General features: G+C 35.2%; 1 protein-coding gene across 3 annotated transcripts in view; it reads right to left on the bottom strand.

Annotated features, from left to right (window-relative positions):
- The window catches only part of Hr38 (Hormone receptor-like in 38), a 114,608-nt gene that overhangs the window by 59,351 nt on the left and 34,444 nt on the right, over positions 1 to 20,813 (bottom strand). The window contains exon 1 of one of the 3 annotated variants that reach the window (XM_011064944.2): positions 12,701 to 19,637. The exons of 1 other annotated variant lie outside the window; for it this stretch is intronic. In XM_011064944.2, the coding sequence (XP_011063246.1) occupies positions 12,701 to 12,803 (103 nt within the window). In that variant the 5' untranslated portion in view covers positions 12,804 to 19,637. Of the gene's footprint in view, positions 1 to 12,700; positions 19,638 to 20,813 lie in introns of those variants that run through there. One more of the 3 variants, XM_011064945.2, reaches the window with a different exon arrangement.

The following is a 20,813-nucleotide window of genomic DNA, read 5'->3' as shown; positions in this document are numbered from 1 at the left end:
TATTATATTTATTTTTACTATCTTTACTGTGCTCTCTCTGATAATGACTTTAAAAAATATCGTCTTTCAACTTTTTTTTATCCTTTTTGCTCGATATGAAATGGATTCTTTTACTTGATACAAACATTAATTTCTTTTTATTATTGATTTTAATTTATATTTATTTTTACTATTTTTACTGTGTGAATTCTCTCTCTCTCTCTCTCTCCCTTTCTCTAACGGCTTTAAAAAATATCGTCCTTCAACTTTTTTTTATCATTATTTATCCTTTTGCTCAGTCAATATAAAAATGGATTTTTACTTGACATAAACGTTAAGATATCTTATATACAAGTGATTTCAGTGATTTCTTATATACAAGAAATTACAATAAAATAAAAATAAAACAAATTTTAATAATCTAAGTAAACTATAACCTTTGAAAATACACTTTACAGTTAAATTATATTCTTCGAAATTAATCTCCAGTAAGTTTGTCTTCGATATGTCAATCTCGAATTCAAGATAGCTAACGTTCAAAAATAAAATACTATGAAAAAGTTGCTGGATTTCAATCAAATTCTCATTAAGGAGATATTCTATTTCGATATAAAAGTTCATTAATGAAAACAGCAATATTGGCTATTCTGTACATAGAAATAAAATATCTGTGATATTTTAACATCCTCGATTAATCGCTATCGCACCGTATACATATTTTGAAAGAGAAGAAACGCATGATTGTAAGCAGAAAATTCTTTTTACGATTTATTTTCGGATCAATATAAAAAAATTGGATGTACTATCAATTTCTAAAATAGTTCATCAAGTTTAGCATACATTATTATGTCATAAACAATCTGTTAACGGATTGAAATGTCACTCATATACAGATCGCGAAAATGTTAATAACTGTTGACAGCGATATATGATCTTTGCAAAATTTAAAAAGGCTGCATTAGTCGCTTTCATATACGTCACATCATTTTCACCTGTCGAAAAGACTTATGGTAATTTAAACATACCGCGGCGGCAAAAATGTGTAACGCCACGCGTTGTATGACGCACGTGCCTACTTCACCTAAAATAGACTCTCTCTCTCTCTCTTCACCACGAAACCGCGTTCTAAGTTTCAAGTAAAACATGATTTTCCGCGCAAATGGATCAGTTCCACGCCGTAAAATCGTTTTTACTTGACATGTGTTTATACAGAAATCAAAGCGATTAAAATTAGCACATATAAGACTTAAGAAGGACCTAATAATATTTCAACTTGGAAGGATAATTATTGTAATCTCTTAATTACGTACAAAAATAAAAGAATATCTATTACACTGAAAAAAGATCGAGTTTGGTTACATTAATTAGAATTCTGATTAAAAATGGACAAATCAGAATTTTCTGATTAAATCCATCATAATTCCAGTTGAAGTAATCAAAATTCAGATTAATATAATCAAAATTTTTTGGTTCGTCCATTTTTAATCCGAAATTTTTCAGTAGATATTTGAAAAAATAACAAATATTAATTATATTGTTGCAAAAATTATTGTACGATTATACGGTGTGTTCCGAATAAATAATGAATTAAGATACATGAGAAACAGAGAAGAATTATAAGCCGCATGAAACATTATATTATTACGTTAAAGAGAAAATTTTTGTATTACATATAGGTTGCAACATCGATTATATCGCGCGACGTTGATATGACGATGACAGGCCCGATAATTGACTGCTTTGTGCGCTTCCTAGCGATTTTTTCGTGAAAGTCACGATACCAAAATCTCACCCTCTTCGTGCAATACGTGCATCATCCCCAACAAAAGCCACATCACAACATTGCGGTAACAATGACGTGCGTTGAATATTTGACGAAGTATCGCGGTGTAACATTTATGCAATATAAATCTGGCTCTTTCGCATCCAATTTTTGCACGTTTTTTTCTTGTTCACCCCAATAAGATTTTCTTGGTCGCGTGTCGCCTTCGAAGGAAGGGTTCGGATAAGTAATGAATTTAACGTGAATGTGTCATGACTGAGTGAATGTATCATACTGAGTATCTCCTGTCGTTACGTTTTGAACAATTTCTTCCACATATACGTGTGTATACATATTATTTATCCTAATTGTAATTTCTGCACTTGCGAAATGAAACTATTCGTGTTTAATCAAGCAGGATCATAAAATATTTCGACCTCAATAAAATCAACGCGTTGAACGATTGATTATGAAACTTAATATTTGTTCATCGTTTATAGAAAGAATTCATAATTGGATTGCTTTATACTTTATGCATATAATAATAAAATGGAATATTTATCGACAGGCTAATATAATCGATATGATTATTTATTAACAAATATTAATGAATTGAATTAATGTATGAATCGGTATGTCAATTGATATGTTGGTAGATATTAGACATTAAAGTCAATTAGCCGTTAAAACTATATATTAAATTAAATACGGACATTGCAAATTTGCATGTATTTGAAATTAAAATCGTTTATCTTAAAGATGTATTCGATTGAGTCAAATCAGAATTAAAATGTTAAAAGTTTTAATATTTGATGTATAAAATATGATATAATTATATTAATTAAAAGGTGTATAAACTTTCGAATATTTATGAATGTACACACACCAATCGTGTAATAATAAAATTCCTGCTAAAAATTCGACATAAAAAAATATCGAACAGAACGAGTAATTAAGCTGTAACGTAAATGTAGAGCAAAATATTTTATTATTCAATACCTTTATTTTATACAATATCCATTTCAAAATTCCACAAAACTAAATTTTCACATGCAACTTATGTTGCCTGTTCTGAAAAAAAAATCAGATTAATAGTCTACCATGCGTCGTTATTATTTCATCTCTCGGTCACACAAAGATACGTTTTATCTCGGAAAAGCGCGGTATGAATTCCGGGAGAGCGTGATTTACAATCTGCCGGCTATTATCGGCTAACGGCGATAAACAAATCGATCGGCGAACGAATCGCGGAGCGCCTTATCAGTGCCGACGCGGGCGTCGCATAGTTTCGCGTAACAAGCTGCGTACAGAAACTTTATCCGAGTGCACCCAAGTATGATTTTATCCTTGTTGTTCATCAAATATCGACAAGGATAAAATAATTCCAATAAAATGCCAGAGTGAAATTTCTAAACGCGGTGATGTATGGGCGAAATCTATAGATGTTTCGAGTTTCGAGATGATCTTAAACTAGTACTCAAGATGTCATGAATAAATATGAATAGTAATAAGAGAGCCGTATGCTGAGAAAAAGATATTTGAGAATTTATTTAATTTATTTGTAAGAAATATATTTCACCGAAATTAATCTTTATTTAAATACGGTGAAATAAAATTGTATTCCTAACAAAAATGTCAACTATTTTATGTTCTTACAATTAGTGAAATATGTTTCACAGAAATGTATATTTCGTTATCACAATCAAATCATTTTTCATAATTAATAAATATTGAAGAAAATGTCGTGAGTGACGTTTGCTTCACAATACTAGTCAACACTTCGACATTTTTCTCTTCAGTATGGCATCCGAAGACATTACTTGAGACAGTCTTTTAATTAAGAGTGGACTATGAATACCGGGCTATGATTCACGACGAGCAGTGCCTCACAACCGCACTAATGACGTTCTTACGTGAAGATACGAGAGGCACCGGTTTATATCTCGCGCGTGGTCCGACATGGTTACAGTACACGACGGAAACGTGAAAAGTATAAGCGGCACGTGATGCGTCAGCCTTCGTTGCCGTTTTGGTCTCTTTTGTAGCCTGGCCAAGTAGCCACGGATCGCCCGACTCGCACGTATATTTAGTTTGCTCAACAAAACAATGCAATTGGCCTCTAGGAAGCGCTGTGTTCGGTTCGGCTAAGACCTTTTTTTTTAACCCTTCGTACTTTGACTGCCAGAAAGAAAGAGGGAAAGAAAAAGAAAGAGAGCGTTATTTATTAAGCGCATTAAGATGCATTCCCTCAACCGTTAGAGAGAGAGAGAGAGAGAGAGAGAGAGAGAAATCATTATACAGAAATACTAGTCAATATTGAACAACAGTAATTAATTTAAATATTTTTTAAGCATTAACACTTTCGCAAACAGTAACGTGGTTCTACATCAATATTTTTTATATTCACCACATTTAAATAACAAATCCTTGCGGTATTCAGCTATAGACTTTTGAATAAAAATTATATGCTTATGAATTAATATTATTCAGCTATAAAGCTCTTGCCCGACCGCCGGTCGCAAATATATTAAAGACACTGTTGTTCTGTATCTTTAGATTTTCAAATAAGTAATTAATTGCTGTCTTTCAATAATAAATTGGCTGATTGATATTAAATTTCTATAAGGGAACAGAGAGAAGGAGAGAGAGAGAGAGAGAGAGAGAAAATAGATATCAATGTATATGTGAAATGTATATGATATTTTAATTATTTTAGAAATACCACTTTCTTTAAATACTAAAGAATATAAATAACTCTTCATTAGCTTCTTAATAATTACCAATATATTCGTCAATACATTTTAGTCTTTGTCGACAAACATAACATTTTTCTGTAATTAATTTCGTACGAATTGCAGATAATTTTTCGTTTTAAGAGACATACAAACTGTATGAATTAATAAATTATTTGAAATTGATATAATACTAATCTTGTGCCACCTAAAAATAATAAACTACCCTTGTATCATTTTGTTCGACTATTTCGTTGCTTCGAAAGTATCGAAAAATGATAAAAATGGAAAAATCGATTGATAGCGAAAATAAAGTGAAAAAGTGTGATAGTGGTAAATCTATAACCAAATAAATGCAGCAATCGGAGGACTTCCGAGACATTGCGCGCACGCATAGTGATCAGCATGGACATGCACTCGTTTGGGAAATGCAATTCAACATGCAATTCGCGCGTAACGGAATGTTATGCGCTCGGCGCGAAAATAGAGATTGCGAGCGTGGAAAAGAAATAGGACGGCGCGGGCGCGCGCGCGCGCACACACCCGATCGTCGGTGGGTATGATAGATAATATAACGTATAAGAATTTTTACACAGAGAGAATATTTTCCGATATCACTTTAAGCTACCCCTTGTGCTGCTCAGTGGCTGCGTGAACAAGCTCTACGTTATAACGGGTGCTTACGAACGTTATACGCTCGCAAGAAAGCACGCGCGCGCGACGTCGTTATCTTGGTTACGGCACACGCGTACATAATAAACACGTGTAATATACGTATATACGACGCTACCGGCTGTTTATGGAGCTCCGGCCTTGACGAGTCAAGGGACACAGGATTTGTCGCTTTACAAACCCCCGCCCCCTCCCCTCCCCCCCCCCCCGCATCCACCTGCCGCCCAACATCTCTCGGTGTCTCCAACAACTCGAGAACAACTCAGTCCTGGACACGCGCGCGACGTTCTCTTTGATCACAGAGATCTCTCCGGATAAATCTCTGCATCATCGAAAAGTCGGTCAAATCTGAACGGATATGAAAAAGTTCGACTTACACGTGTACGGAATACGGATTGCGGGGGATGTCACGTGCAATGTGTACTATTTCGAAAATAATAAAGGGACGAAATGACGCACTTTTCATAATCATCGCGTGGGCGAAAGAAGAATCCTGTGTAGATTAATGTATAATAATATTTCTGCGGAAATGATTCGCTTTAAGTGATAAACAAAATGATCTTTTTTTATTGCTGTTCACATACTCTTTGAGGAGGTATTATCTATCTACCGTGATATATCATAGGTGTTTTTACCTCCTGAAACAAGGATAATAAATATATAAATAATCATAATCTTCTCAGGTGAGATAAAAAATATAATATGCTATTACAGTATCATTGAATATATATTCGTATATTATTGTAGAAGAGAGAGAAAGAGAGAAGAGAGGAGTATTCAATAAATAAATTACATATAATCTCAGTATCACCATATAAGAGTTTATAAAAATAGTTTTATAAAAAAATAATATAATAGTATTTTATTCTAATTGACTCGTAAATGCATTTTAATAAACCGATTATTTTTAGTGATCCTGTTATATATTGTATGTTACACGCATATGAGATTTCCATACTGCAAATAATCTCACTAAACAATATCACCATATAGAAAGAGTTCATAAAAAGTTTATAGTGTTTTAGTCTGACTCGTAAATGCATTTCAATAAATTAATTATTTTTGATAATTTTATATAAGACTTTATAACACACATAAAAGAATTTATAAAAATAGTTTTATGAGCAAAACAGTATAATAGTATTTCATTTTGACTTGTAAATGCTTTTTAAATAGTTACTTTTAATGATTCTGTTGTATTATATATATCTTGTATATTACGTTTTCATCTAATAAATTTTTACGTTAACACTTTTTTAAAAAGGAATACTTACAAAACTATAACTAAGCCGCGCATAATTCATTTTGCCTTCAAAGATTATTTATTGTCGATAAAAGTTAGAACAATCATTAAAAGCAAATTGTATAAATTTATCTATTCAAAATAGAAATCACCGAAATTATACATTTCTGAAGAGCCCGTTTCCTGTACTACAGGAAGATGACAATTCATTTATAAGATGCTATATTAAAATATAGCAATATTTCAATAAATCATATAATATTATAAGTACAGTAAATAGTATAATACAACCAAAACGAGGAAATATCATTAATATAAAAAGAAACATAAAAGATATCTATTTATACTGTAATGCACAAGCTTTGCAAAGTTAACTAAAATATTTCACCGCGCTAAGTAGTTAGAATCAATCATTGTCAGACATCGTGATGAAAACGTCTGCTGACGTCTGAATCTAAAGATATTTAACTACTTGATAGACGATATCTGTGTCTTCAATTTGTTAGCTTATATCACAGTAAATGCGAAAGAAAAACTGTATTAAGATGCAAGTAGCTTTTAACGTAAAATACGTTAAAACATTAATTTTATGAATTATTATATGCGCGTCCCAAATATCAAATATTTCGTACAAAAATCTGCATAAAGAGAAAAGAGAAGGGAAAAAAGAAGAGATTAATTTAAATTCTACAACTATATATCTCTTTATTATATTACCAGAATCATATATAATTCATGTTTCGATGAGGTTTTCGCCTCGAAGATTTTGCATTTTGTATCCACGATCGAACGAGCATAAATAATTTCTTTCGTAAGAATATTTTACAAATAATTACGAATCTGCCGTTTTATATTGACCTAAAACCCAGACTTAATCGACACAAATTAAAAATAACATAACATCATTGTTATAATTTCACACTCCACAATGTAACTGTTATGTAACACCATGTGTTATATTATGGGCTTTCTACAATAAGCTATATTACCTAAGCTTTAAGTCATAAGCCGTAAGAAATTGATCAATCATAGTCGAATGTGGAGAAGAATAATCAACTATGATTGATCAATTTCTTACGAAAACTTAAAGCTTAAGTAATAGTTTATTGCAGAAAGCCTGTTACATTTATATTGTTGAGAACAAAATTATAACATTGACGTTACGTTTTAGTTTATGTCGACTGGAGTGGGGATTAACGAAAGTTTTACGAGATCCAGTTTTACGTGATCAGCTTCGGTTCGCTTTTATCCCTACCATTTTTTTTCTTTCACTCTTTCCCAAGTGATTCGTCGATAGCAGTATAGTCGGAGCTTAAAGATAATATGCCGGAGCACATATCTTTGCAGAATACATAAAATATATTATAATAAAATTAACCAATCAGATCGTTGATCACGAAACAAAATCTTTTATTTCGTGGAAAGGAAGGAAATGAAGGACTCTGATTGATTAATTTTCATATAGTTTGCAAAACTCTGTGTTTTCACCCTTAGCTTGATAACAGAGTTTGATAATGGAGAAAAGTTAAAAACACATAAAAAAAACGTAAGGCAACAAGACAAGTAAGCAAATCGACCAGTCACAAAAAACAACACAAAGTTATTCTCTACTGTGATTGATCGATTCGCTGCTTACGTCTTTTTATATATTTCTGACTGAAGTCATAAGCCGCGGATTTACCATTGTCACGGCCGTTTATCTCCCTGCGAAAGCGTTACGATCGGCTGCTGTCGCCTGTCGCAATTCGAGCGCGGCAATGCAAACCGATGACCGATCGGCCGGCTGACCGCCTCGCCGTCTCGCTTCACCTCGCCGCGTCTTGCCATGCCGCACCTGCACCCGCTCTCGGCGTAAGTAGTTATATTTGTAATCCTCGTATACTCTCTTCTTTCCCTGCGGTCTCACCGTGCAGGCCAAGTATGTACGCGGAAAAGAAACGGTTTGCACTCTCGGCTAATTGCCAGACTATATTTACTGTACTCTACGTGCCGATTACACCTAAAAAGTCCTGTGGGAAACGAAGAGCGCAGATCCCGCGGTATCGATTAATTACCGGTGAGGGTGGAAACCACCCGCGAAAGTCCACCCGAACACGCCGAAGTATGCGTCTTTCGAACAAAGTGAATTTTCTAAATCAAGCTAAAACGGAACCTGCACGGTTTTTGCTTATGAAAGTTAGCTTAGCAGATTATATCGATTTATTTATATACTTATCGATTGATTAACTAAAAGACAATAACGATAATGATGGAAGCTGTGATGGAAGCGAGAAAATAATGTAGTTTTCTGAATAAAATTTTTTGATTAGATATGCCTGGTTAGGAAGCGTGGAAATGAATTAAAACAGATTTGCAGAGTTTTTGCTTGTAAGAGTGCAGATTATATCGATTTATTTATATACTTATCGACTAATCGACTGAAAGATAATAACGATAATTATAGCTCTGTGATGGAAGCGAGAAAATAATATAGTTTTCTGAATAAAATTTTTTGAATACATATGTCTAGTTGAGAAGCGTGAAAATGACATTGATGACAATGAATTCCACGACAATACAAAGATAACTAACAAATTTTTAATTTCTATTAAAAATGTATATCCCGATATTTCTTCATGAAATTTCATTTTTGTAGAATATTCTTAGTTACAAATGATTTTTTCTGAAAACATAATTTCTAAAAACTAAAAGTATAAAATTAATAAGTCACCCGAAAATTTTAAATATTCTTTCGTGTTAACAATATTATTAATGTTACTATTTATTATGAGTTTCACTATAATATCGATATATCCAATAAACCTTTAATTTTTGTTAAACTTCTCGATATATTTTCATTCATGAAGTTTGATTACAATAGAGCATTTTTAGTTCAAGAAAATCTCGCAAATGTACTGAAATAATTACATTAAAGTGAACACAATTTCAAAAAACTAATAGCTTAAAACTAATAAAGTAATAAGTTATCTAAAAAATTTTTAAAAAGTGATATTTTTTAACGTTAATAATGTTAATAATGTTATTACTTATTCATATCGAGTGATGTGAAATGCAGATGTTGAAAACTTAAAGGCGACAGCTTTCTTGACGTCATAATTTAACGACGTCGATCAATGCGCCAGGTAAATTGTAATTTAATTGGCCGACGGGGAATAATCGTGTCAAAGTGGACCACCGCGATTGTCTAAGCGAAATAATAACAACGTTATTCTCGTCCGCCGTCTACGTCACGGCCGTGACGTAAGCAGATATCGGGCACAAACGGTGACGAACGTTTGGAAATATATCGGACGAGGGTGAGGTGGCGATAACCCAAATCGCCCCGTAATAACGTTCAATTATTTAACCGCCGCTCGATGTACTGCAAATGGCACAGAGAAGAACGAGTTACAATTATCGAAGAACAAATATTGTACGGGCGAAAAAACTCATCATTTTTTTCAAATGAATTAATATTCATATTGACGACTGATGCTCGAATATTTCGTTTCAATATTAGAAACCGAAATAGATGAGTAAGCTGCTTGTGACATCACCCCGAAACACAATTATTAAAATAAAACTGAAGCGATCAGTATCTACGATAAAAAGCGATATTGCATAGAAAGCTAACGAAAATTATGCACAATAATCTTTCTGTCATGTTAGCAAGCCAAAAATTTAGTTAGCAACAGACGTTATGATTACATTTATTTCGATAAATTTTCGTTTTTGCAAGCAAAACTAGAGCTGATATTGTATGACCTAAATATCGAGCAGTAAAATAAATGTTAAATTGAATAAATAAATGTTTTAACAATGCAGAATCATACTCCATAAAAAATTTTAATATTTCGTGCATGTATTTAATTGAATGCAAACTAAAATTGAAAAAAATTAATTGGACGATTTTTAAATTACAATCTGATTTTTATCTGATAATAAAAAATTTGATATATTAAACATTAATGTCGCATAATATTATTCCAGTTCCAAATTTGACTATTTAATAATAAAAGAAAAAGTCCAAATATTTTGATATCTAATTGTACATATTTTTTGGTAATCAGATTCTTCAACAATTTGATGACTCCCAAGTGATTATAATTTTAAGAAAAAATTCATTTTTATAAAAGTAAAATAAAAATAAAATGACATCTACTGTGCTTAACGTTTTGTATATTCGCATTGAGATATCAAATTTCCTTTTATATGTAACGTGATCTTTTCTAGTTTATATTTACAATTTAATAACATTTTATAATACATATATTTTATATGAACGATCTACGTATATTCTATAATATTTCGAAAAATTCCATTCATAATTTACTGTCATTCAATTGTCAGCTATCAATCGAATTAGTTGCAGAATTCTTAATATTCAGACAGGATATATAGCATAATGAAGAAAAGTCTAGAACGAAAGAAAGGAACTATTTTCATACTCACTAAATTCTTTAGAGTAAAATCTCATTCTAAATAAGGATATGAGATCTCTGAATCGATTCGCTAAAAATAGATTTTTTTCAAAAAGATTACTTCAAAAGAATCCTTTTTATTTAAAAAGAAAAGCGATTTTTTTACAAAGAAATCTGTTTAGAATAATTTCTTTTAATTAAAAAAATCAATTTTTCGCAAAATCAGTTTGTAATTGCTATTGTTGTTTAGAAAGATCGATCTTCTGGAGATCGGAGATAATTTAAAAAATGAAAATTGAGCCAGTCTTGAAAAAGAGTAACTCAATTTTCAATTTTTAAGATTTCACTTTTTAGATTAAGATTTTTATTCTAAAAGTTTTAGAGAGTATTATTATCAATAAAAAAAAACGTAACCTTATAGACGGCGGCGAAATCAAAAATTTCGAACGAACAAAAGAGTACTCGAGAGTACTATTTAGCACCCTCAGCGCGGAGCCATCACCACCACTACCACCACCACTACCACCACCATCATCATCATCATCATCATCATCATCATCATCATCATCATCACCATCATCATCATCATCGTACATCACCATCACCATAACCATCACCAGCAGCGAGCAGCTTACGGGAATAATCCGCGGTCTTGCCGCCCCGTATTTTCTGACTTACACTTATTCCAATGATCGTGTCGTTGGACCGCGTGATGCTCGAGATTCCGATGATGATCGTGGTTGTTGTTGGTGTCCGCGGCGATGGTGAGCTGATGGTATGGCGTGGCGGTGGCCAGATGGATCGGTGCCGCCGATCGCTCCTGCTGCTCGACGCCCAGGTGCCGGACGGCGGCGACGGCGGCGACGTTGGTAGTACCGCGATGCTGCTGATGCTGATGATGGTGATGCGCCGCGACGCCGACGGTGGCAGCGGTCGCTTCCGTGCTGCCGGTACTGTCCTCAACGGTGGTGCGCATCGCGCGAACAATCAGCGGCGCTTCAACTTTGCGCTTCGTTCAATCGTACCGACTGCTCATCAGGCGACCGCCGATCGCGCGTGACATCCCGCGGGTGATTCACGATTCCGCGATGTAGACGGCAAACGCGTATCCGCGTCGAAAAGATAAATAGTCTAAAATGTCGTATGCGTTTGCGATCTATAGATCTCACGAGGCGTCGCACATAGATCCTCAGAATTTTATATACATATATACATGTATCCGCAAAAATAATCACGTGAACTCCAGTGTATTGGAACGCGAGTTCTTCGCTCCGATCGTCGTGGACATCGGAGACCTAGATCCTGACAAGTTGATCTAATGTTCGACACTGAATATCTTGACGGGTTCGACAGGTCCCTTTAATCCTTACATGCGAATGATGAGATTGTATACAAAATGAGATCGGTATGCACAGTCCGGATTAATTAAAAAACGCGTCGCGCTCAAAGAGATGCTCAAAAAGTTGACATCGATATATCCCTTTAATAATGAAGCATGCGCACCGCATCGGATGAACGGCAGGAAGAAGGGAGAAAAAAATGAAGTAGAAACGACAATGAGAGATCAGACTTTCAGTGATGTACGGTCGAAAATCCGTTACGCGACTATCAGTCAAAGCTCTGTCTCGTTTGATTATCGTTTGATTATCAGTATAATAACACGAGCCAAATTAGGGAATAAATCGAGAGAAAAGGAGAGAGGAAAAAAGGAGAAGAAAAGCAAAAAAGGAAGAATTGGAATAGATGAGGGACTCCCGCCGTCAGCCAGTGGAGAACGCTTCGTGATTTCCACACGCAACACACATAGACACACAACACACAGGAGCAGAGCGGCAGCCTCCTCCCGCGCAACAACAAATAAACGAACGTGAGAGACAGCACACGTGATGTGATATGCGATGGTATCACCGACCTGCGTGCGTCGTCGTAGGGCAAGGCGAGTCCTTCCTGATGATGTTATCAGAGGTCAGCGCTCCACCGAGGAGTCCGAATACTTCAGCTCTGGGTACTCGCATGCAGGATTCTGGTGCCTCGTCACCGCTTATCGTAGCTTCCGCGTCGTCATGTTGGACGACATCGTTGAATTTCCTTTTCGAGCTTGATCCTTAGATGCACCTGCCGCTGATTGATTCTGTTTCGTCGCGAAATGGGCCGCCGTAATCGCGGTTACCATTCAGCACCGGTATATAGCTAGTAGCGCGGATCGATGAGGATCGTCACTACGGAGCACCGAAAAACGCGACGATCAACACGCGGAGATATAAAGCCACCCTTCTCTTGAAAAAAAAAAAAAACGCTCAATCCCGCACGATAATGAATCGCGTGAAACTAAACTGTAACGTTTTACTGTCGATTCTGCGAACGGAACCGAGAGCGGACGTCGAGAGACGGATAGAATGAAAGAGAGTGAGCGATACGCGGGAGACAACAGGTGAAAGATCCTTAGAGAGCTGGACCTTCGACTACTCTGAGAGAGAGAGAAAGAGAGAGAGAGAGCGGTACACTCGCACGGGTGGCCAGCCGCCGCGTAACTGAGTCCGGATCGCGCGCGTTCCTCCACTATATTAAAACCGTACCGTGTGTAGCGGCGACGGCGGCGGTGGTGGCGTAGGACGGCGCGGAGAGAAGCGGAGCGGAGTAACGGAAGGCGCGGCGACGGGAGGCGAACGGCGCTAACGATGACGTCACCGCGAACGTCATAACTCGGGACGCACACACGGCTGCAACCGGATCGATGGACCCGGCGGCCTGAGTATGAGCGCATCCATTGGCCCACGCGGCTGATGATGCCGTTACGGTGACGTCAACACGCCACCCACCGGCCACCCGGTAGCGCCCGCACCCTCCGACACCCGTTTCTACCCCACGCAAACAGTGCCCCTCGAGGCAGTATGGGGCGGTGGCGGCACGCGGACCCGACGATCGTTCAAGATAAAGAGAAAAAATAAACGATGAAGGAGAAACGAAGAAAGAGGGAAAATTCGAGACCTTTAAATTCGCTCTCCGTTCAAGATTCTCATTTCTATTTCTTTCTTGATTTCTTTTAATACTGCACAGGGTATTAAGCGTAATTAGGTATGTCACATTGATGAAAATCGCGGTTTCAATGTGACATATTTAATTACGTCAATAATTACAATGTCGTTCTTTTTACATACTATAATACGCAGAATTTTATATATGTATTGCAATTAAAAATTTTTATGAGTTATACAGTATAGTTAAAAATATATTTTTATGCAAAATGCTTGCATATTACTATGTTATGCATTACGTGTGTATTGAGTTTTACAAAATGCTTTTTTAGAAAACTGCAAGAATATTTATTACATGTACATATATGCCTACGTTATGATAATGATATATTATTTTTTTCCGTATAATATATTTTGCAAACGAAGTGTAATAAGATAAAATATTTTAATTCAAATCTTCAAGGATATCTTTAACTCTAACTTTGTCTTCGAATTAACAATTCATTAAAAGTTTAAGTCCCATTCGCCATAAGAAATTCCATTCACTAATAAAATTGTTAACTGAATATTCATTTTACAGTTAGGCATTAAATAAATACCTTTCCTTAGAGCCATAAAATATACGATCGTAAATAATCGTTCAATTCGTCAATAACGATTTCGTAATGCGTTAATGCGAATGCACTATCGTACTTTTTACACATTGTCGTAAATATACCGAGGCCGATCTGACGGCGAGCCTATGTCGGTTATAGCCGGTTTTGTAATATCGATGAGAAGAGAGTCTCTGCGAGAGTCGATACTCGTTGCTCGTGCGTGCAACGATGCACCGGAATGCATCGAGGGCGCAGTCCAGACGTACTGTCGTTAGTTATTAACCCATGACCTAGGAACGTGCAATCCAGCCAACCCTCCCGTAATGTAATCAACCGATAGCTGATAATTATAGCGTAAGGTTGCGACGGTATTTCGCTATTTTGTCCGTAATGATCTAAGAATCAGTTCGCAATTATCATAAGCCTAAAAATAGCTAATTTTCCTCGTACTGGTTGCGTGATGTTTATTCTCATAATGGATAACCATCAAAGTTTCTACTTTAACAATAAGGATCGTAAACTTTAATTTTATTTTTTTTTTAAGACTTAATTCTTAAGACTTAAGGTGTCCGTGTCTATGTGGAAATTTAAAAACTCTCACATAAGAAGAAAATTAAATTATTATAGAAACGACCTAATTTGTTTAAATTGTTCTTTATTTTTATAACTTTAATTCTCGCAAAAATTATCATCTGATTGGGACTATCAATAATCGAATATTCCTACGGACATCGCAGCAGAAATTGTGTCTTAAGTTACAACAGTTGAATCATTAATAGCTGTCCTATTTTCATAAATTCGCCCCGTTAGTATCGATACAGAGAACTCAATTAAAAGTTTCTAAAGCATCGCGAAATGAGGCTATCGCAATGGGAACGCTTCTCGTGTTGCGGTGTCTGGTTTCACTCATCCCACTCGTTCCAGACAGACTTTCGCGGATCCTCTCGCGCAGACTCGGTCACTCGGAACAAGCGGTTTTAATACGTCATCAATTTATCCGTGACGTCATACGAGAGTGAAACAATGACGTCACCGTTTCCCGTTCTCCGCGCGTATCTCTATGACGACATCTCTACGCCACTCTTATCGGACGCTTCTGCGCGCAGGTCAGTTACGGTAAGGGGATGCGGTGAGGTATATGTTATCAAGTGAGAGAGGGAGACGGAGGGAATTAGAGAACGAGGGAGAGAGACAGAGAGGGATGCGACGCAGACCGCTCTTCCGTCGTCGACTTCAACCACCGCCGCGTGGCCTCCATTCATGCGTCACCCGATACCCCGCGCGCCCACCATAAGCTCCCTTCGCATTCTCTTCCGTTTCCACGTATCTCTCGATCCTCCGGCACGCGCTGCACGCGTGCGGCCAGAGCGAAGGCGTCAGCACGAGTTGCCCCGGTTTAATTAACCATAAAACGGACACTTCGACACGTGACGAAACGCTGAAAGAGCTCGTCGCTGACTTCACCATCCGGCGTGCCGTCACCTGTATGAAACGTCCGCTGATCCGGAAGAGCGCCGATTGAGGGGTAAGGTCGACTTCGATCCGATCGTAATAGGATGGAATCGGCGAACGCGCCTCTCTCGTGTGGAGAACGCTCGCTTTCGTATAAGCACATCAAGCGTTGAATCGAAGCAACGAGCAGTGAAGCTGTTCATCTTTAAAGCACGTTTCACTTGAATTTTTCTTACTTCTAATGTACAGTAAATAAATATATAAACAATTTTTCAGTTATATAAATTTTTAAATTTTTTGGAGTGGAATCTCACTCTAAAGAGTGAAAATTGAGCCAGCCCTGAAAAGAAATGGCTCAATTTTCGATCTTTAAGAGTGAGATTTCACTCTCCAGTGAGCTTTCATTTTAAAAATTTTAAAGAGTAAAGATTTAATTATACTTCTCAATTTAATTATATTGTAAAGATTAGGACTTCTCCAACGTATGTTGCGAAAATTTTTCATGTAGAAATCCGTAGTCATAGAGAGACGCGTAGATAAATTTATTATCTTTAAAGAGATAGAACCCCGTATGCGATTGTGAAAGCTTAATCGACAATGCGAGGCAAGAACAACGCGCAATAATAAGAATTGACTGACATTCACGATAATACAACGAGTGGGATTATCGCGACGATCGTGTCGTGAGATGTACATAAATGTCGGTAATAAGATAAAGAGGATAAAGTCATTTGCCTCTCGGTGGAATCGCGTTGATTTCGACAAGACAGCGATCGACAATGAACGTATCCCCGGGTTGGCAGGGCGCGTAGATAATATATATGTGTACATATATATATTTCCAATTGATTCGTTATCGACGAACGTACAGACGAACATACGCAAACAAGGCTGAGGCAATTTGAAACGATCAGCTGTCATTGATAAAATCCTGACATAATTGTGAACGATATATTTTATAATTAAAATTATTCGCTCTTTCTTAACGATATTCGCTTCGTGATTTGTTAAAATCGTGATGTTCATTGCGCCGATAGGTTTATCTGATATTAATGACAAGGTATGCTGAACGTGCAACGTTCTGGCGCCACTTTGAGTAATTAGCGTGATTAATTAATAACCGTTGTTAATGGTTTCGAAATAAATTATCGAGATCTCGTATATATTTCTCAAGGTAATTTCAGTCTTTTTTTTTTGAAGATGCAAGTGTTGATATAATAATGTATGTCTTTATGTTAATATGCCACTTATATTGTTGTTCTGTTAGTATTCTAATTCGATATGAGAAAATGGAGCATACACGTGTTGAGATATTTCGAACCTTAGAGGTTAAAGGCATTTACCCGTAACTAAGAGACAGAAATGGATACAGACGAATGATAATTTAAAATGCATCTCACTTCATACAAATATCATTGGATATTTATAAGCGTCGAAAAAATGTATAGAAAAATATCACATACGCTCGAAGTTAAAAATTTTCATTTTATTCAAATTTTATTCGTAACTCGATTTCTGTATTTTTATTTATAAATTATTATATCACGATTTAATAAATCTATAATAAATCTATAATAAATCTGAAGGACATATTTTGCAACAGCAAAATTTATCTAAAAATTCAATTTTATAGTTCTATAAATAATATATCTGTCATTCGAAAATATATCTTAATATCTTATAAATTTTTATGTATTGATTGAATTGTGTGGAATTCGAGTTAACCAAAAATATAACTTTTGTAACTTTATGGAGTATCTATTTTTGTCCCTAAAACTATGCATGAGATATAGCTACATGATTATTCGAGTAATAATAAAATTGGTAATCACAAAAGCCAATAGATTAAGAAAAGCACGAAATGCGGGAAGGAAAGGGATGAAAGTCATTCGTAATCAATACACGGAATCTTCCGGCAACATTTGTCGTTACGTATAGCGGTGCGAAAATCGCGAAAGACACGTGCCTGATTCAAATAGATGAGTTCCGTTTGCCTAAAAAGCAGTTTGCCTCGACACGATGATGTTATGATAATTATAATATAAACGAGCCACATAAATATTTTTCTTTGCCTTGTACTTCGCTAAGCAAGTTGATCCTGTATTTATTATATGACTGTATTTATTATTTCTTTCTTGTAAAAAAATTTTTTAATTTAAAACTGATAATTTACTAAATTATAAATTTTATTTAAATAAAGGAAATATTACGATATAATATTATTCGATGAAATATAATTATAATTTGTCGACAAAAAATAAATGAATGTAAAAAGTGAAAAAATGAAAACAATTTTTTGTTAGTTCACATCCTTCGAATTAATTGGCAAGACCCCTAGCTTCGCCGTTAAACAACTCTTCAGCTATAGATACCTCGACATTAAAACAAGCGCCATTTCTTTTACATTGACCTCTAGATACCTGTGGTTGAAAGGATATGTGGGACACTCTATGTTTATATTTGTACTACTAATGTCACTCAAAATTGAATCTGTGCTCCGAATAAGGTTAAAAATGTGTAAAAACTTGTTAGAAAGCGTTACTTTCAAAGTAAAGAAAATATTTGAAGATTAAAAAACTGTTACATATCGAAAACTAGGCAAGACGTACTTATTTCTTTGCATTTACGCAATCAATGAAAATGACCGAAAATGAACAAATGTTAAGAAACACCGACGAGACCATCTTTCAGATCAGCCGAAAACGACCGCTTCTGTAAAAGCCACTCTGAAATCTGTCGCTCATTTTGCACGACGCGACGATCTGTGCATGGATCTTCTGACAGATAATTTGTTCTTATTAATCAACTCGGGGCCGGTGTGAACTGTGTGTGTTTAATGATTTTTTAATAAACTTCCGGGCACTTTGTACCGCGTCCTGAAGATCGTTGTACCGTGTACGCACGGGAGCCAACGCGGCGCATAATCTTTTATTACACTGTGTGATGACCTTTCCTCCGTGAGCTAGTAATGCGCTCTATCAGTATATAAAAGGACGAACACGACGATGCCAGTGAACCTCCTCTACCCGCGTAATACCCTTATACTCATTCTCTCTCTTTCACTCCTTCGCCGGACAATGGAGAATTATTTTTTGCGGCATTTATAGAACGTGACTCGCGCGCCCGGCTCGTACTGAGCGAGGCGTGCGATTAATAAATATAAATCAGTCGGTGTGTCTGTAAAAGGTATCCATGCGAATGTGACGGACAACGAGGAAAAAAAAGCTTCTCGCGGGAAAACAGCGCGTTGGAATTTTTTCCGGTAACTCTTTAATCGATCAGACCGCGGCCTCCAATTTCCCATCAAGTGCGTTCAAGTGCATTCTTCGACAGTAATATGTCGAAACATACAGTGCAGAATTTGTTTCGAGTGCAACGTGATACAAAGGCATTTTGGTGACAAACACGAAATAACATTCTGAGAGAGTCTGTGTTGTTTGTCGTTAAAATTCCCGTCAATTATTACATTTGTTCTCATAGAGTTTAATACCTATATTTAATACCTATATCTTATCTAAATCAACTGATTTTTTTATAATTAAGTTTTATTTGATAAATAAGATTAGTGTGCAATAAAAAAATTATTCGAATACTTTGACAAATTGTGTAGTATAAATTAATCTGTCAATTTGATATAAAAATTAGGTTTGTATTATTTAACTTAAAATAAATATAAAATATAATCATGTATAACTTTAAATCACACTGAGAAAAGATATACATCCTAAAGTTCAATAAATATTTATTTGAATAGTTCTAATTAAATATTTATTAAATATAAAAATATATTTATTTGGTACAAAAAACATTAATTTAATTTAACAATCACTTCTTTTTATTAAGTAAATATTTATTTATTGTAAGTATAAAAATATAAATGTTTAGTTGGCAGTATTCAAATAAATATTTATTTAAATTTAGACTATTTTTTTCTCAATGCAGGCTTGTCCAATTTGAGCTCTGGAGCCAAAATGCAAAGTCATCGACGCAAAAAAATTACAATGTGAATAAGATTCAGGGACTATAAAGTAATGATAAGCGTCGTTCAGATGTGTATCAACACTTTACTGTCCTCGAAATCTTACCTACATTGAATTTTTTGTGCCGATGGCTTTGCATTTTAGCTCCGGAACTCAAATTGGACAGATCTGCTTTAAACATAAAATATAATTATAATCTTATATAACAGTCTCTCTAAGCACTAATGAATATAATAATAAAGTTATAATTGCGAATTTTCGATATATTTTTAGTTGTGTATTTAACACAAAAGAGAAGAGTTAAAGTACTTTCAAATATGTCATATCAAGTCATATTTCATATATATACATCCAATTTCATTTCGTTTAATAAAATTAGAAGACTGAAGTCTTATACTAAATTTTTTGAATGGATGAAAATTTGAACCTGAAAACAGCTACCAGGTTTCGGTACGTGACGCACGCGTTGCTTACTGACGTCGTCTTATCTGACGATTATCTGACAGGCGCCGTTATGAAAAAATTTCGTCTCTCAAGGTGATTTCAAAGGTCTGAAAGATTTTTAGAAAGTGGCGCGCGATAAACGACACTCAGGAAAAAAATAATAAGCAAGTCAATCGATTCGAAACAAAAATTAAAAAAGCGCACTCGTACATCTTGAAAAATCGATTTATCGAACAAATGTTAATGCAAAGCGTTTGAAGTCTGAACTTAGAATAAATCCTTTCTTAGCAAAAATGACATCTCTTAGAATATTTTTTAACAAGTTTATATCAATATTGTATATAATAATAATAATAATAATAATCTCATAAGAAATCTAAGAAATATATTATTCCGAATATTATCAACTGATAGCTTTCCAATTTTTTGTGAAATTGAAGTGGAGAAAATCATCGAAATTTAGAAGCTATTCCGTATTGTAAATAATTGACATTTAAGTAGAAATTAGTATGACGTCGATATAATGAAATGTGAATTAAATAAAGCTTGTCGCGATACATAATTTAATAATGATGTAA

The sequence above is a fragment of the Acromyrmex echinatior genome, chromosome 5, assembly GCF_024713525.1.
Source record: "Acromyrmex echinatior isolate Ae372 chromosome 5, ASM2471352v2, whole genome shotgun sequence".
Lineage (NCBI taxonomy): Eukaryota > Metazoa > Arthropoda > Insecta > Hymenoptera > Formicidae > Acromyrmex > Acromyrmex echinatior.
The sequence above is the reverse complement of the archived record's forward strand: the minus strand, read 5'-3'. Positions and strand labels throughout refer to the sequence as shown.